We start from the raw sequence: 19,289 nt of genomic DNA, 5'->3' as shown, positions 1-19,289 counted from the left end.
AATGGAAAATATATCACAGTGAAATATTTTCCTCCGGATAAAAAAATAACAACACTTCTTTGACATTTTTTCCGACGGATGGGATTTCATATGGATAGAATTTTGCTTTACAAAAGAACATAACTTTGTTCTTTTGTTAGTTAAAATATACTTTTTCAATTTTTTGGTCCGTTTGGAAATTCCAAATGTTGTTTGTGCTCGGTATTTAGACCCCTCTCCCATGAAATTTGTTTATTTACACGTTTGCAGTATTTATCCAACGCAATTATAGGTTTGAACGTTGTTTTAAATTTAGACTTGTATTATCGCTTTAGTATAAATATTTTTAAATTGGGGCCGGTTTGATTTGGGCCGAAGCGACTTGGATCGACTTGGGGTCGGCTCGACTATCACAACTGTCCGGATATTCCAACCGAAACCGTTGTTTACTCTTTTAATCTGGTTTACTGTCCCCTGTCCGCCGGCTCTCTGTTGTCCAATAGGATTTGTAAACAGTCCATATGAATCAACGCTATGGCAGCTCGCTCAGCACAATTTGTGAATAGAATGGGTCAATTTCCTGGTCCGAAAAAATTCAAACAGTATATTGTTTGTCATGTTATACTAGGCATAGTATTCTTTCTGGTATACTACAGAGTAAATGGCGGTAAGTCGGTTCATCTCCCTATACTCTATGTTTGGCTTTCTTTAAGTTTTAGTTTTACTGTAGCTCAGGGCGGTACCTCGAATTACCGAATAACAGTGTTATTATCCGAATAACTCATGTAATTACCGAATAAATCTTCAAATATCAATATTAACACATTTAAGTGACTTTTAAACATATATTATTGAATAAAATTATAATAGAAGTGTATTTTATAACCTAAAAATAAAAAAAAAGTTGCAGGTAAGTTAATATTGGTCATTATAAAATTATGGATATCGGTGTGTACTTCCAAGATGGCGACGAAGGAAAACGTAAGAAATGAAGAAAAGAAAGATTGCATATATGCCTTCAAAGGAAAACGCTATGAAAATATAGTATTAAATAATTTACTGTATATACAGAGAATTGTCTAATAATTGTTTTTCAGAAAGGATTTGAAAATTTAACCAGTACATCAAAGCAATGCAATTACTCCAATCACTAATTACTTTTCATAACAATTTACTCAACATTAAATAAAATGTAATTAAGAATTTTCACATATTCAATTCAAATCTAATCAAAAAATTATTATAATTGATTGTTTTAATAAAAACAAAGCTTCTGAATGGATGATTTTTATGTTTATTCTAATAAAATTTTCTCAAAACTAAATATAAGATTTTCATTGGCAAATATAAATGTTTTTACAAGTCACTTTAATTTTGTATAAAAAGCCATGAATACATGTGTGCTGTCTTCCATTTTTAAAATGGCTTTATATCCGTGTGTTCAATGTGATGAAGAATGTGTTGATTGCACCATTCAATGCAGTTGTTGTGATCGTTGGGTTCACAGTGCTTGTGTCCCAATGGATGATGCATTGTTATTAGTCTGGTCAGATGTGTCTCTAAAGTTCCTTTGTAAGGACTGTTGCTTTACAGACAACAAGTATGACATGGCCAAGGCGTTAGAAAGGTAAGTAATTTTCATACATACCTTTTATTATAAGCTATACAAATGCGAAATTGGGTTTTTTATATTATTAATAGAGAGTGAAACATTGTACAAGAAAAATAAAATAAAATATTTAATTTCAAAGAAGACAATCTTTCACCTAGTTTATTATATTTCATTTATTTCTTATTTCATTTAAAATGTATTTAATTTACTTAATTTAAATTACTAAAAAATCAGAATTAAAAATAATGAAATTAGTATTTACGTTTTTTTTATTGCTACTTTTATTTATTTTCATACATTGAATAATTTGAAAGTGATAATGAGTTAATTAGTTCCAATAAACAAAATAATCATTACCTCACACTTCTGTTAGATTGTTAATTGGGTTGTTGTTTACTGACACGTGCCCATTACATAATTAATCATTAAGAGATAATGAAATTATATTACAGTATGGACACTCTGCATTAAACAGGCTTGTGACTGTCTTGGTATACCAAGGCTGCATTACCAACACCAATAATTATAATAATGAAAAATAGAACACAAATAAATATTTACAACTATATACAATATGTACATCCTATGTTAGTTTTCTGTCAAAGGGTAATAATGTTCAATGTTTCACCAATAATTTTTGATTATTTAAAATAAAAAATTATTAAAAAAAGATATTTTAATAAAGTTAATTTGAGTTTTCCTGTTAAAAAAAGCTTTCTTCTGGCAAATTCTAATTTGTAAATTATAAAATATGTAAGAACTTTTGGATTATTTTAGTCATGTATGTGGCAGAGGTGTTAATTTATCTGCAATACCCATGTGTACCATTATGTGGACCCGTTTCATAGATTCAGCTGGACCGTTTATTCCGAACCATTTTGTGCCACTGGTAAGTATAGTGGTAAGTATAGAACCTGATGTGGAACCTGAAGTTGTAACCGTAGCCGATAATTCAGATGCCTACAGAGCTCATTCTTGTAAACAAATGAAGTGATCGATCTGTTATCAACCTTCACCGAAGCAGAATCACACGACGGCATACCGCAAGGAACAAAGAACGATGTTTTCTTCATGATGTATATTTCGTATGTAGTTATACTGGTAAGTACATGTTTACGTTGCAACCAATGCAGGTTCAATTATCTTTTTTCAATTATTTTAGTGTTTAAGTAAGTATACAGTTTTGTTTACGCAATTTATTTTTATTCTGTTTAATGCATTTTTCTTTTGTTGTTTCCCCACTGCTGTTTTATGCACTTGATACATAATGCATGTATAGTATTGTTTCGCATGTTTTCAGGTTGAAATTCTAAATAAAGTATTTCCGCGGACTATGACAGATAAGCCCGTGCCTTGTGCAGGATATCTTAGTAGTTATAAATTTTTTACAATAAATTCTAAATAAAGTATTTCCGCGGACTATGACAGATAAGCCCGTGCCTTGTGCAGGATATCTTAATAGTTGTAATTTTATAGATTTAAAGGGGCTTAGTTAACATCCATTTCTAAATCACAAATATAAAAATATGATAAAGATAATATTTTTTTAATAACTAAAATTAAAACAAAAACTAATTTAAATAGTTTACTATTCCATATTTTATTTTAAAAAATGCCCACCCTCACATTGTTCATTGCCGTGACGTGGCGTGAGGGCTCCACTTTACGGTCTAAGATGAACACGTTGAGGGATTGTATGCAATCTTTCTTTTCTTCATTTCTTACGTTTTCCTTGGTCGCCATCTTGGAAGTACACACCGATATCCATAATTTTATAATGATCAATATTAACTTACCTGCAACTTTTTTTTTATTTTTAGGTTATAAAATACACTTCTAATATAATTTTATTCAATAATATATGTTTAAAAGTCACTTAAATGTGTTAATATTGATATTTGAAGAGTTATTCGGTAATTACATGAGTTATTCGGATAATAACACTGTTATTCGGTAATTCGTGTTACCCTAGCTCAGGGTCCAAACCCCAATATAAAATCTACCATAAACTATCCTTATCTTATAAAATTACCCCAACATTGACCATACCCTAACCTAAATATATCCTCCGGGGTTCCATGAATAATAAACCACTGGCAAACAGAAGCAAGTGCCCTAACCTACATTGTAACCATACCTCTATGGCTTATAGCTTAAGCAGTCTCACTAATTAGCGACAAGAAGTATTTTAGCAACAAGAAGTGACAAGACCAATTATTTAGTGACAAGAATCGACAAGAAGACTATATAGCGGCAAGAAAACAAAGGATAAGGTATGATAAGGCCTGTTTTTGGCCCCCTATTTTCTCCTTTTTGAGATTCTGTTTTTGAAAGGTACTTATTATTTATGTTAAAATATTCCCTGATGCTTGAAAGTCATAAGAAACGAGTGACTGGTGAAAAATAATGTTCTTCCAATTCTTGAACCAATGCATACAGACATCATAAACTTAGTCTTCTGTGCACGAATTTATCATTTTTTTCGTGTAAATTTCGTATAATCGTTTTTTTTTTTTTCAATCGGTCAGTGTTGTTGTGAAAATATGGCAGGTAATTAAAGTTCGTGTTTTGAAGCCAAAGTTTAACGATTGTCACCTGTTTGTCAACAATCGACAAAAAATCATCAAAAAAGCATGGAAATTGAGCACATGTTTAACATGTATGTAAATTCAGATATTAGTTTATTTTAAGGACATCCATGCATATTGTGATCACCAGATTTTTACAAGATGGGTCACACTGAGGTCACTTTGCATACGGAAAATATGTCGGGGGGGAAATTGCTTCCTGGAAGGAATCAATTAAAATAAAGTAAACTTCTTCTAAATATGAATAAATTAAGAATTTTCTTCAGAAAAAAGTATATGTACATAAGTTTTATAATGAAAACTATCCATTGAGTTATAAACAAACGTATGCATTATTTTTTTTGATTTGAGGTTTCTTATGACTTTGAAGTTTGTTTGGATGAACTTCAAAACCACTAGTTTTAGCAACTGGGTGAGGTGAGGGGGTCAACTTTCTGTTATTATTCAAATATTATAATTATTATTCACTTTCCAGTTGTTTCATACAATGAGTTTTTAGTTTTTAAGTTCTTGCGCAACGTCAACCAGGATTTTTTTTATTCCAATGTGATGTCATTAGCACTGTTTTTGATATCTAAATCGCGTAATTTTCTCTGGGTCACGTAGGCACACCCTAATAAATTTTTCCTTTTTTTGGTGTTTTTGGTACACTTTTACCCCCCTCACCTCACCAATTTTCTGAAATTAATGGTTTTGAAGTTCATCTAAACAAACTTCAAACCTAAGGGAATATTTCAACGTGATAAGTAGCTTTCCAAAACAGAATTTGAAAAATGAAAAAATAGGGGGGGTCAAAAACAGGCCTTATCGTACCTTGTCCTTTAGCGACCAGAAAGTGCATATCAATTTATTGAGTCATTGAGTCAATATATAAAGTAATAAAGCATCACACATTTTTATGCGAAAAATTTTTTGGTTGTATATTGGTTTGGCGTTGTCTTTGTCGTCGTTGTCCGAAGACATTTGATTTTCGCACTATAACTTGAGTATAAGTAAATAGAAATCTATGAAATTTAAGCACAAGGTATATGACCAGAAAAGGAAGGTTGGGATTGATTTTGGGAGTTTTGGTCCCAACAGTTTAGGAATTAGGGGCCAAAAGGGTCCAAAATTAAAAAAAATTTTTGTTTGATTTCATTAAATTTGAATTGTTTTTATATCTGGGCGTCACTAGTGAGTCTTGTGTGGACAAGACGCGTTTTTGGCGTATTGAATTTTAAACCTGATGCTTTTTGTTATCTATTAATCATGCTTTTCTTTGTCTAATATGGTCTCCTTTTTATTTGTATTGTAGTCCTGTAATATTATGTTGTCATTTCAATGTTATATTTAACTTTGCCATTAAAGTGCGAGGTTTGGCATGCCATAAAACCAGGTTCAACCCACCACTTTTATTCCCCTTTAAAAGTGTCCTGTACCAAGTCAGGAAGATGGCCATTGTTATAATATTGTTCGTTTCTGTGTGTGTTGCATTTTAACGTTGAGTCGTTTGTGTTTTCTCTTATTTTTGAGATAAGACGTGGCACGGTACTTGTCTATCCCAAATTCATGTATTTGGTTTTGATGTTATATTTGTTATTCTCGTGGTGTTTTGTCTGTTGCTTGGTCCGTTTCTGTGTGTGTTGCGTTTCGGTGTTGTGTCGTTGTTCTCCTCTTATATTTAATGCGTTTCCCTCGGTTTTAGTTTGTTACCCCGATTTTGTTTTTTGTCCATGGATTTATGAGTTTTGAACAGCGGTATACTACTGTTGCCTTTATTTAATATATAATAAACTGACTGCATGCAAAATGCATTATTTGTGCATCATTGTCCAGGGTTCCAAATTGGCAGAGCCCACTCGCCAATGGCCCAAAAATTTGGTGTGGGCTACTTAAATTTCTGCTTTTCTTGTATAGAACTATATATGTGGGCTACAAAATTTAAGATATAGGCTCCCATGCCAAAATTTCAACCTCAATTCCTGTTGTCCAAAAAATACATGAAATACAGACATAGTTTGTGAAAGACAATGAACTGAAATAATTGAAACCAAACAAGATGAAAGCGTAATCAAAACGGAAATATTTTTCATTATTTTATTTTGTGTATTGCCTCATTAAATGATCATATTTATGCTTAGTTTAATGTTGATTGATTAAAGATAATTTAAGACTATGTAAAATATGAATACACTATATGCAAATGAAAAATAAAGTTGATCTACATGTATATTAGCTAGATATAAGACAGCAATCTATATATGAAAAATAGGATAAGACAGAGAGGTTGCATTTGTCACTTAAAAACAGTAACTGTTGGTAATGGAAAAAAAAGCTAAAATTTAAACGAAATCATTTCATTTTGTTCATATTCATTATTGTTCTAAAATGACCATCACATATTTTTTTGTATGTTCATTCAATTATCTACCAATACAAGTTTTGTCAGTGGCATGTCACATGACCTAAAGCAAGAAAGATTATGGTCAACAATTTTAAGTAGGTTTATTATATCATTATCTATTGTTATTTTCCTCTTGTTGACGTATCTGAATATTGTGTTTCAATTTATCATCAAACTTCAAACTTTGGAAATTAAATTTATTAATCCTCTTTTGCAGGCATAATACCTTTTTTTCTTATCAACAAGATACCACTTTTGAAGATAGGTCCAGGGACACCAACATTGTATTATTTTACCAATGCAGAAAATGATGGTGTCAATATTAAATGGTTCCATGGAGCTAACAGCAGACTTACATTACGAAAGGCAATGAAAGGTATGAAACGTTTGTATTTAAATATGTTTAAGGAATAGTATTGCTGGTGCTTAAACCCTGTTTGGAATATCTTAAAAATTAGGCAAATTTTGCAATTTTCTAATTAATGCAATAGGCTTGAATAACTTAAGCAAATATATGATAAAAAAAATCTCAAATGCATTATTTCTGATACTTGACTGACCTATATCAGATGCATCATGTGAACAATATTATACATATTATTCCATATTGAAAGCAAATTATAAGGGTTTTCTATATGAATGAAATTTTGAATTGATAAGCATATTCAAGTATGGAATAGGGTACTTTCACCATGCAAAGCGTTGCATGCTTTTATATGTATTATTATGTTAAAATCATTAGAGGTTTTTGGTTTTGGTAACTAATTGTCATTACTTACATTTCCTCGGGGTACTCTCTTGGAAATTCAATATGGAATAAAGCAATTATTGTCTTGTGTTTTGGTAAGTATTTGGTTTAATTCAAAAGACACTAATTGTATATTATTTGATATTGAGAATAATTTGCCATTTTGCATGTTTAAACTCTAAAAAGATGCAGTTTCTATCCATTTTTGTTGAGCCTTCGACTTTAGTCGAAAAAGCGAGACTAAGCGATCCTACATTCCGTCGGCGGTGGCAGCATCCACAAATATTCACTCTGTGGTTAAAGTTTTTGAAATTTTATAACTTTCTTACTATACTGGAATTCTACCAAACTTGGACAGAAGCTTGTTTATGATCATAAGATAGTATCCAGAAGTAAATTTTGTAAAAATAAAATTCTATTTTTTCCGCATTTTAATTATAAATGGACTTAGTTTTTCTGGAGGGAAACATTACATACATTTATTATTTTAGATTTTAATAACTTTCTTATACTATTTTTAATTTGTACCAAACTTGGACAGAAGCTTAATTGTTTATGATCAAAAGCTGGTATCTAGAAGGAAATTTTGTTAATATTTTGTACCTGTGTATCTGTATTTTACTTATAAATGGACTTTGTTTTTCTTCCAGTAAACATTACATACAGTCTGCAGTTAAAAGTTTTTAAAACATTTATTAGATTCATAAACTATCCTGGATTTTTACCAAACTTGGACAGAAGCTTCTTATAATCAAAAGATAGTATTAAGTCTTTAAGAGGAATATTTTTATTGATTTTTTCCTCACTTTTGTTGAGCCTGCGACTTACAGCAAAAGTAGGCAGGACACTGGGTTCCATGGAACCCTTACAAATTTGTCTTTGTTGAATACTATATTTTATCAGTAAATATTGTGATATTGGGGGCAAAAAATTAAAATAAAAAGTGTTTTGATTGAATTTCATTGTATTGCTGATGGTATAAACTAAAAGCATTTATAATAAAGCATGTTTTTGATATGTCATAGGTGATGCACAAATGGTAGAAGCTGATGTGATGCTTCAAGGTCAAGGTACAGATAAACAGAGTTTAGAGCCAATCATGGCTAAATTACCAGATACTTCTAGTGATATTAACCTGGAGGAATGGTTAGCATTATTTGTTACTACAAAAAAGAAAGGATTTAAGTTAGACTTCCAGTCAACAGATGCTGTAGAAATTACTTTGGAGAAACTGAAGGCAGTCAAACATAAAGTAAGATTATTTAGAGATAAATATTTTGCTGATACATGTATCTATTTAATTTTTACTCATCAATATAAGCGTCTGGTAAAATAAAAATAAAATGGTAAAAAAGGAAGAAAGTTTTTTATGCCCCATTTATGGGCATTATGTTTTCTGGTCTGCGTCCGTCCGTCTGTTCGTCCGTCTGTCCCGTTTCAGGTTAAAGTTTTGGTTAAAGTTTTTGGTCGAGGTAGTTTTTGATGAAGTTGAAGTCTGATCAACTTGAAACTTGGTAAACATGTTCCCTATGATATGATCTTTCTAATTTTAATGCCAAATTAGAGATTTTATCCCATTTTCACGGTCCACTGAACATAGAAAATGGTAGTGCAGATGGGGCATCCGTGTACTTGGGACACATTCTTGTTTTGTGTGCTTTGTACCTGATCTATTGAGTTCAGCCATTGGCAACTGATTTTCTAAAACATGTGTATAGTAAAATAGTAAACATGTCAGTCGTGATGTTACAATTCAGTTTAACATCGAGTCATCTTCAGTTTATGAACCACTAAAAACTTTAGTCTTCATCTAAATTCTTCTGGGGTTTGAAAATGTAATGTGTTTATGTACATATGTTAGGGTTGATTTTCAGGCTTACATATGTAATCTATTACTATAAGTGCCTACAAATAGCAGCACATGATATACAAATCTATGAGAGTGGATTAATCAGCAGATCAGTGCAGAGATTAATTCAATTACACAAATAATTATATATATTGCCTCACAATGTAATTTTAACACACTATTTTGTATGTAAATAATAGAATGTTTAAAATGTTTACAAATGAAAAAATAAAGTAGCTTTATCAATTATGCATCTACAAATGTATCCAGATGAAATCAGATGTAGATAATAAAAAAAATTTGCAGCTCAATGTACATGTTGCACATGATTCAGCTGCCTTGTAAATAATACATAATTTGAATGAAGTTCCAAGACTATTTACCAAATTGGTGGTTGAAGATTACAATGTCTATTGGCCAATATTACAGGATAAAAACTGTACTACCTTATTCTTTATCTTTCCTGTATCTTTTCTCATCTTTTTCCTTAAGACAACCAGGTTCTTAAGTGTAGAGCTGATGGATCCAAAAGTTTTCTCTTCTCCTTCTCGCTGTGGTGTCCCACTCAGTGTTGTCTTCTATGATTTGGAAAGTAACATTATCAAAAGGATGTTTCTTTGAGCGAAAATGTCTTGTGAGAGGACAGTTTTTGTTAGTTTTGTGCCATGAATGATGGTTATTGAGCCTAATATTGAATTTATCCATTGTTTCTCCCACATACTGAATGCCACAAGTGTTACATGTTAATATATATAAATTGAGTTCTCCGTTTTACAGCTGAAATTTGAGTAGATGGTATTATTTTTATATTAAAAGGTATTTACTTTATAATGTGTAGTTTGTGCGGCTTGTATCGGGTTTAAGCATTTCAGTTTCTTGAGATGGGTTGTAGCAAAGAGTCAAATGAAATATTAAAAAAATAACTGGAGCAATATCTACATCAAATGAAGATTGGGAAATAGATTTTAGAATATTTGCCAGGTATGAGTGCCAGTGAGACAACATCCAAGTCACATTTGTAAAAGTAAACCATTACAGGTCAAAGTACGATCTTCAACACGGAGCCTTGCAATTTGCTTACACAGAACAGCAAGCTATAACATGATAAAGGGCTAAAAAAATTACTAGTATGAATTAGGTCACTTTGTCTTAAATTGATTGTTTACATACTGCATTGTGTAACAGAAAATATTGTCCATTGATATTTTTATTAATATTAAGATTTTTAAGAAGAATATGATATGAAATATATTTATTTTATCAAATTAGTTTATTTAATGACATTGTTTTTTATTATTTTAGCTACAAGTTCCAGTGTGGTTACATGCAAATATTATTAAAGGTCCTCTAGGCCATGAACCAAGAGTCGATGGCATCAGATTCATCAAACATGTCCAAAGATTGTTTCCTGAATGTACACTTTCATTAGGATGGACAACAGGAACTCATACAGACCTAAGTCAGAAAGGATACACATGGAATATGACCCTTGATATGTATCACTTTGTACATGCCCATGAGATTGAACCTCCAATTGTATTTACAGTTAGAGCTTCATTGATAAGAAACTCTGTACCTCAGTTAAAATGGCTGACTGACAACACTAGAGGTTCTATATTGGTATATCAACCAGAGGAGGACAAACAACATGTGAATAAGGAGCTCATGCATATAGCTTATAGGTTTGATCCAGCTACCTCTTTTTGGGATATCAGTAACCCAGATCTTGATGAATATCTCAATAAAAATCGTCATCTATCCAAAAACGAGTTAGATCCGTTAGTTCACATGAGAGACAATGTGGCTTTCAGGCCCATGCAATGGTTAAAGATGGGACTTCATGTCCAGCAGCATTCAGTTCTAGGTAGTGAAGAGGCACTTGTTCTTACTAGTAAAGCTGTTTTTGTTTTAACTAAAGGTAAATATCGTCCGTCACCTCACAATATCTTGCATGGACGAGTTATGTTTATAAATAGAAAGAACAGACCAGTTGAACAAGGAGAAACAGGTCTCAATATAGTAGTAAGATCTTCAAAATATAATGATTTTGAACATATTAATGGTATATTCTGTTTCCTAGGCATGGATGGACAAATGAAAGTTGACAGTCGTGGAATAACTCCTCCGATAAAAAAAGGTCATCAGAGATTTTCTCTGAGTTCAACAGATTGTTATGGATTCAGTGTTTCAGATGCAGGTCATGAAATTATATTTACTGTTGATATCCTAAATGATTGTGAAACTTTCCAAAGTGTTAAGCGTGAAAGAGGTAAACATGCTGTTTTACGAGTTCATGTCCCAAGAGATATTGGTGATGAGATGCATCCATTTATTGTTAAATTAGAAGATAGTAATAGATATGCTGTTATTGATGAATTACATTTAGAATATAATCCAAAACGTCAACCAGTGAATGTTAAAATGAGTTGAAGTAATTCCCTTTTAAATCTTTATATTTTTATAAATTTTTTAGGACTTTGGTTTTTTTCGAATTGTTCTCTTCTAGTTAAGAACTTAGTTGAAAGTGGAGATTATTCCCATTACTACTTATAAAAAATAGTGTTTGACAGTCCTTTTGAAATTTTCCCTGTTCTTTGCAAATGATGACTGAACAAATATGTTAAAGTTTATATCTTTAGTTTTATTTGGACTACAATGATGAATATTTGTGCATGCCTTTAAATATCCATTACCAGACTCTATTTCTCTTTTAAATTGAAATATAGTTTGTTAGTTTTCTTTTTCTGAATTGTTGTATTAGTTCTCCTGTGGATAAAACCAGCCCAGTATCCAGAACTTCTTCTGAATTGTTGTATTAGTTCTCCTGTGGATAAAACCAGCCCAGTATTCAGAACTTTTTCTGAATTGTTGTATTAGTTCTCCTGTGGATAAAACCAGCCCAGTATCCAGAACTTTTTCTGAATTGTTGTATTAGTTCTCCTGTGGATAAAACCAGCCCAGTATCCAGAAGTTTTTCTGAATTGTTGTATTAGTTCTCCTGTGGATAAAACCAGCCCAGTATTCAGAACTTTGTACTGGCCTGAAAATATCGTCATTGTGTTATTATAATTTGCTGTTACAACATTTGTACAGAAATAATTTCAAATTCAGGAATATATCTCACTAATGCAAAACTCTGATATATGAATATTGTGCTCTGTTTTATTAATAAAATAAAGGTTTCATGCTGAAATGCAGGATTTTGCAAACTAATACAAAAGTGCCATATTTTACTGAAAATAGATTATCTACAGCTAATTACTACTTCTTTAGGGACGACATCAAAAGATCGATGTAGGATAAAAAACTTAAATCAATTGTTTGGGGGTGGGGGGGTTCAACATTGCTGCAAGTTTTGTTAATTCAAAATCGATTTTACATATATCCCTATTGGTCAATCAATTTTTCCCAAATTAAGTTAAAAAGGGGGGTGTGGGGGTCAGTGAAAAAACTATGTGAATTAAGTTTTTTATCCTTCATTGAACTTTTGATGTCATCCCTTACATTGAAGATTATAAGATATATGCATCCATGTGAAGGCTTGAAATGGGATTAAGTAGCCCTGGTTTGGATACCTGATTCACATTTCACATTTTTTTTAATTAATTGTAACCAACAAACAAACAACAAACAAATAAGGAAATCAGAATTAAAACCCTGTTTTGAAAAAAATAACTCACCCACTTTTTGTACATGTTGTAAATTATCATGCTTGCATAGTTTTCCAAAATTTCAAGTACCAGTATTGAATTTTTAGGCCACAATATAAGTAAACTCGACCACTCATTAGTATTAGGGCTGTATAGCCAGTCAAGGGCATTTAAAACTTCCATATATTATTAGTGTAGAAGTAGTTTTTTGCTATTGATTATAAATTTTTATTTTATTTATGAAACCTCTGTAAAACTTCTTTGTTTGCTGAACTTATTCAGTTATACTACATATAATTGGAATTGTTTGTGTCCTCATGGCTTAGCCTTAGTTATGATTTAGATCACAAGTTTGATCCAACATTTATGCACTTGTTTCATTTTCCAATAGGACTTTCAAATAATGTGCTTCTACAAACAAATAATTTATATGTGTGATTTTTATTTTGCTCATTTTAAAAATGTATTTTGTTTTGGTAAGAAAGCTTGAATATGCATTATATATCGTTATTCACTAACCAAAGTGCAATATATTATGTACATGTACCATATTTTTAGTGGAAAATTGTCTCTATAAATGAACAACCATTTACATTTTTGTTGCTAAAATTTTATAAATGAGCATTACGTATAGCTAGTCCCCCAACTTAAAAAAAGTCCTTAAAATTGTAAAATACTTGAATAAGATCTGGCCGCGATATATCCTTTTTGCACTGATGAAGCATAAAGCAAACATCAGTCAATAAAAAAATGTCAAATTGATTATTATCTTAGTACTTCTTCTGACATACTGGTAATTTCTGTTTACATAGGATCATGCAAACTGGTGTAGAAGTACCAATACTATGTCAGCTGAAATATGGGAAACAAACAATTCATTAATTTTACTATTTGTTTTTATGCCCCACCTACGATAGTAGAGGGGCATTATGTTTTCTGGTCTGTGCCTCCTTTCGTTCGTCCGTCCGTCCGTCTGTGCCTCCATTCGTCCGTCCGCTTCAGGTTAAAGTTTTTGGTCAAGGTAGTTTTTGAAGAAGTTGAAGTCCAATCAACTTGCAACTTAGTACACTTGTTCCCCATGATATGATCTTTCTAATTTTAATGCCAAATTATAGTTTTGACCCCAATTTCATGGTCCACTGAACATAGAAAATGATAGTGCGAAGTTCAGGTTAAAGTTTTTGGTCAAGGTAGTTTTTAATGAAGTTAAAGTTACATCAACTTGAAACTTAGTACACATGTTCCCTATGATATGATCTTTCTAATTTAATTCCAAATTAAACTTTTGACCCCAATTTCATGGTCCACTGAACATAGAAAATGATAGTGCGAGTGGGGCATTCGTGTACTATGGACACATTCTTGTTATTGCTTATAATAATAATAGTGATGGACATTGAATCATTATATATACCAACTTCAACAAAAGGGTGGATTTTTGATGGAAGTTAGAGCTAAATGTATTTTAGATCATGTCAAAAGTTATGTCAGTAGTTTATAGTAATTTACATATTTCACCATAGAACAAGTTAATTTATGCATGATGGTAGATACTTTTGAAGAAATTGTTATCTTTTGGTACTTGATTTCTCTTATATAAATTATAATGAAGAGTTATCAAAACCAGGTAATTTTTGCACTTGTATATTTCTTTTTTGGACCCCACAGGTTTTAAAACTGAAACAAGAGTATTTTCAAATAACTAATTATCATTTAAAAGATGAAACTATGCAGAGGAGTTTCATTATTTTTATGCCCCAAGGCACCTACGGTAGTAGAGGGGGCATTATGTTTTGTGGTCTGTGGGTTCGTTCGTTTGTCTGTCCCGCTTCAGGTTAAAGTTTTTGGTCATGGTAGTTTTTGAAGAGGTTGAAGTCCAATCAACATGAAACTTAGTACACATGTTCCCTATGATATGATCTTTCAAATTTGTATGCCAAATTACAGTTTTGATCCCAATTTCACAGTCCACTGAACATTGAAAATGATCGTCCGAGTGAGGCATCCCTATACTATGGACACATTCTTGTTTATTTCTAAAATCAAGGCCGAACATTTGTCTGGTCATACCCTATTTTTATGCCCCACCTACGATAGTAGAGGGGCATTATGTTTTCCGGTCTGTGCTCCGTTCGTTCGTGCGTGTTTCCATTCAGGTTAAAGTTTTTGGTCAAGGTAGTTTTTGATGAAACTGAAGTCCAATCAACTTGAAACTTAGTACACTTGTTGCTTATGATATGATCTTTCTGATTTTAAAGCCAAATTAGACTTTTGACCCCAATTTCACAGTCTACTGAACATAGAAAATGAAAGTGGGAGTTTCAGGTTAAAGTTTTTGGTCAAGGTAGTTTTTGATGAAATTGAAGTCCAATCAACTTGAAACTTAGTACATATGTTCCCTATAGTATAATCTTTCTAATTTTAATGCCAAATTAGATTATTACCCAATTTCACTGTCCATGGAACTTGGAAAAGGATAGTGCAAGTGGGGCATCCGTGTACTTTGGACACATTCTTGTTACTCATGTAATGCATAATAATGCATAATGACAGTGTAAATAAATGTATTGTGTACTAGTAATCATAATTTGGACATTGGTGTTATGTAATTGTTTATTTTTTCTAAGAATGTTAGATCATTTAATAGTTGTGATGACATAAATAACTATGCCATTTATTTAATACTTGATATAAGTACAAAAAGAATACAGCAATATTGTTATATTGTTTATTATTATAAGGATTTAGATTTGTTAAATATAATTTACATACAAAGGTTGCTTTTTTGTTGATATTGGTGTTAGAATAGATCTTTTGTGTCTTTGAATGCCTATATCAAATGATTATTATATACACTATTTCTGTGTTTTAAAAGACAATACTATGTATGCTACACTTATTCTGAACTGTTTATTTTGTAGATAATTATATGCAAGATGTCATTTTATTCATTTTACACACAATTAGATTTGTACACATTTAGATTAAGCATTTTTATATTTTTTGTTATCTTTCACCAGTGTTCTTATCCATGAAATGGACATAACTTGTTTTCTTAGAATAACTGCTTTATTGTTTATGTAATCATATCAGACACATACCATCTATGAATTGTATAACATATCTATACTATACATTCCTTTTATATACAATTTGAATATTTATTTTTACAATTAAAATATGATTTTCAAACTTTTTAAAAAATTTTGATGTGTACAAGATTTCATCTTTAATGTTTTCAATCATTGAAACATTTAATGCAACATTTATAAAAGAAGAAACCAGAGGGGCATTGAAACTCATAAATCAAAAGATAAACTGACGACGTTTTTAAACAGAAAAAAGACAGAACAGACTAACAATAGTAGTCAAAACACAACATAGAAAAAAAAAAAGACCAAAATACAAACCCCACCAAAAACTGGGGGTGATCTCAGGTGCTCCAGAAGGGTATGCAGATTCTGCTCCACATGTGGCACCTGTCATGTAGATAATACAAGTTGCTCCACATGTGGCACCTGTCATGTAGATAATACAAGTTGCTCCACATGTGGCACCTGTCATGTAGATAATACAAGTTCAAACCCGGTAATAAGTCTGTTAAATGGATAGCAAGAATCAGTGAAATGAATTTACAATATGTATACCTTGCTACTCAAAACAGCCTGTTGAAACAATTGCATCAAACCAGGGAAGATTTATTCCCATTTGTGCCTCAACTAAAAGGCTATTGTTTGTGCATACATGTATTTAAAACAAGGATACTTCTAATTTCAAAAAGTTTTCCATACATCATCCAGAATTCACAATTTTTATAATTCTTCCATTCATCAAGATAGATAATTCTTGAATGGTAGAATGCAGTGTATAATTATAGGAACTATTTTTTTAACAGACCTAATCACTTAGAGTTTTGGTCTATATGCAATGGTATTTGGGGGGTTTCTCAATTCTGTATGCTTCAACTTTTTTAGCCATTTTTGTCGAGTCTTGACTTCAGTGGAAAAAGCGTGACATAGCAATCCTACATTCCGTCAGCGTCTAAGTACCACAACTATGCATATAATCATCAAACAGGTACAAAATTTAAACTTGGTTTGTAAACATGTCAGATAAAACTATACCAATGAACAAATCAATATCTTTAAATATGACAAAAACTAGAGGCTCTAAGGAGCCGGTGTCGCTCACCTTGGTCTATGTGCATATCAGACAAAGGACACAGATGGATTCATGACAAAATTGTGTTTTGTCGATGGTGGTGTATTTGTAGATTTTACTTTTACTGATGATTCTTACTGCTCACAATTATCTCGATCTATAATGAACTTGCCCAGTAGTTACAAAGGAAAATATTTTGTAAAAATTATTTGAAGGTCTTATTTTGCTATACATTATTTCTGTTTACAGTTTATCTCTTACTATAATAATATTGAAGATAATAAAACAAATGCTGCACAATTTTGTCAAAATAACCAATTCAGGGGTAGCCTGATTGGTCTGAAAATTTAGGGCAGATAGATGTTGACCTAATTAACAATTTTATCCTCGTCAGATTTGCTCTAAATGCTTTGGTTTTGGAGATATGAGCCAAAAACTGCATTTTAACCCATGTACAATTTTTAGCCATGTTGGCCATCTTGATTTGAGGGCGAGGTCATCGGGAACATTTTTTAACTAGATTCCCTAATAATGATTTTGGACAAGTTTCGTTAAATTTGTCTCAGTAGTTTTAGAGATTTTTGTAAAAGATTACAAAACTTTTAAGAAAAATTGTTAACAAGAGGCTGTCACAACGACAGCAAACCGGATTTATTAACATTTATTTGTGTCCTGGCAATATCACAAGAACCATTACTGATGAATGGTGAAAGTGAAAATCGTCAATATCAAATTTGACCTCCATTTTGTCATCAGTATCAACATATTAAAGTTTGAAAAGCTTAGATTGAAAGGTTCATGAGTAAATGCAACAACGTGAATGGAAACGACATTTTACGATCTTTCAAGAACCATAACTCCTGAACGGTAAAAGTCAAAATCGTCATTATTGAACTTCACCTCTATTTTATCATCAGTAACAACATATTAAAATTTCAAAAGCTTTGGTTGAATGGTTCATGAGAAAATGCACGGACACGATGAGAAACACCATTTTTCAATCTTTCAAGAACCATAACTTCTGAACGGTAAAAGTCAAAATCGTCATTATTGAACTTGACCTCCATTTTGTCATCAGTAACAGCATATTAAAATTTCGGAAGCTTTGGTAGAACAGTTCATGCATAAATGCACGGACACGACTGGAAACTCCATTTTTCCATCTTTCAAGAACCATAACTCCTGAACGGTAAAAGTCAAAATCGTCATTATTGAACTTGACCTCCATTCTGTCATCAGTAACAACATAATAAAATTTGGGAAGCTTTGGTAGAACAGTTCATGCGTAAATGCATGGACACGACTGGAAACTCCATTTTTCAATCTTTCAAGAACCATAACTCCTGAACGGTAAAAGTCAAAATCGTCATTATTGAACTTGACCTTCGTATAGTTGTCAGTAATAACATATTAAAATTTTAAAAGCTTTGGTTGAACGGTTCACGAGTTAATGCACAGACAACATTGATTGCCGCCCGCCCGCCGTACATCCCCAAACCAATAACCGACATTTTTGTCACAAAAATCCGGTTAAAAATTGACTATAAAATGCATTAACTCGTTAAAAGGGGTCAACTGATCATTTTGATCATAACTTATTTGTAGATCTTACTTTGCTGAACATAATGGCTGTTTACAGTTTATTTCTATCTATAATAATATTCAAGATAATAATCATAAACCGCAAAATGTCCTTAAAATTACCAATTCAGGCTGCAGTAACCCAACAAAGGGCTATCCAATTCATCTGAAAATTTGTGGTCAGATAGATCTTGACCTGATAAACAATTTCACCTCAGTCAGATTTGCTCTAAATGCTTTGGTTTCAGAGATATAAGCCAAAATCTACATTTACCCCTTTGTTCTTTTTTTAACCATGGTGGCCATCTTGGTTGGTTGGCCGGGTCACCAGACACATTTTTGAAACTAAATACCCCAATGATGATTGTGGCCAAATTTGGTAAAATTTGGTCCAGTAGTTTCAGAGGAGAAGATTTGGGCCAGGTGAGCTAAAAAGGGTGGAAAACTGATTTTTAGAGAAACTTTTAATTCTGTGTTATTTGGTCTCTTGTGGAGAGTTGTCTCATTAGCAATCATACCACATCTTCCTTTTTACATTGATCTGTAACTTGTCATTATAAAACAATGAACCAAATATCTAATCAACCTCAAGCACCAAAAAAAAAGTGTGGAAAACTGTTTTGTCAGAGTGACGAATGGACAGACAGACAGAGTGCAAACCTAAAGTCCCCTTAGACTTCGTAGGTAGGGGACTAATAAACTTAAAGGGGCTCTAAACTTTTCAACAACACACAACAA

At 31.9% G+C, this 19,289-nt stretch overlaps 1 protein-coding gene and 1 long non-coding RNA gene across 2 annotated transcripts; one reads left to right on the top strand and one right to left on the bottom strand.

The window, feature by feature from the left end:
* Window positions 1–450: 450 nt before the first annotated feature.
* Window positions 451–16,001, top strand: LOC143051970 (menorin-like). The gene is made up of 4 exons (XM_076224947.1): window positions 451–646; window positions 6,780–6,938; window positions 8,336–8,562; window positions 10,462–16,001. Exons 1-4 carry the CDS (start codon window positions 514–516, stop codon window positions 11,587–11,589), a joined length of 1,647 nt encoding a protein of 548 aa, XP_076081062.1. The 5' UTR covers window positions 451–513; the 3' UTR covers window positions 11,590–16,001.
* LOC143051979 (uncharacterized) lies at window positions 15,857–16,574 on the bottom strand. The gene is made up of 2 exons (XR_012970970.1): window positions 16,367–16,574; window positions 15,857–16,327 (listed from the first exon to the last, which is right to left on the bottom strand). It is a non-coding gene; the product is annotated as an uncharacterized LOC143051979 (long non-coding RNA).
* Between the last annotated feature and the right edge of the window lie 2,715 nt (window positions 16,575–19,289).

The sequence above is a fragment of the Mytilus galloprovincialis genome, chromosome 1 (genome assembly GCF_965363235.1).
Source record: "Mytilus galloprovincialis chromosome 1, xbMytGall1.hap1.1, whole genome shotgun sequence".
Lineage (NCBI taxonomy): Eukaryota > Metazoa > Mollusca > Bivalvia > Mytilida > Mytilidae > Mytilus > Mytilus galloprovincialis.
This window is presented reverse-complemented; position numbering and strand designations above follow the sequence as displayed.

Coding starts and splice junctions, on each gene's coding strand:
- LOC143051970 (XM_076224947.1), top strand. CDS start 514: ATGGCAGCTCGCTCAGCACAATTTGTGAATAGAATGGGTCAATTTCCT. Junction 6,939..8,335: donor ATTACGAAAGGCAATGAAAG/GTATGAAACGTT, acceptor GATATGTCATAG/GTGATGCACAAATGGTAGAA. Junction 8,563..10,461: donor TGAAGGCAGTCAAACATAAA/GTAAGATTATTT, acceptor TTATTATTTTAG/CTACAAGTTCCAGTGTGGTT.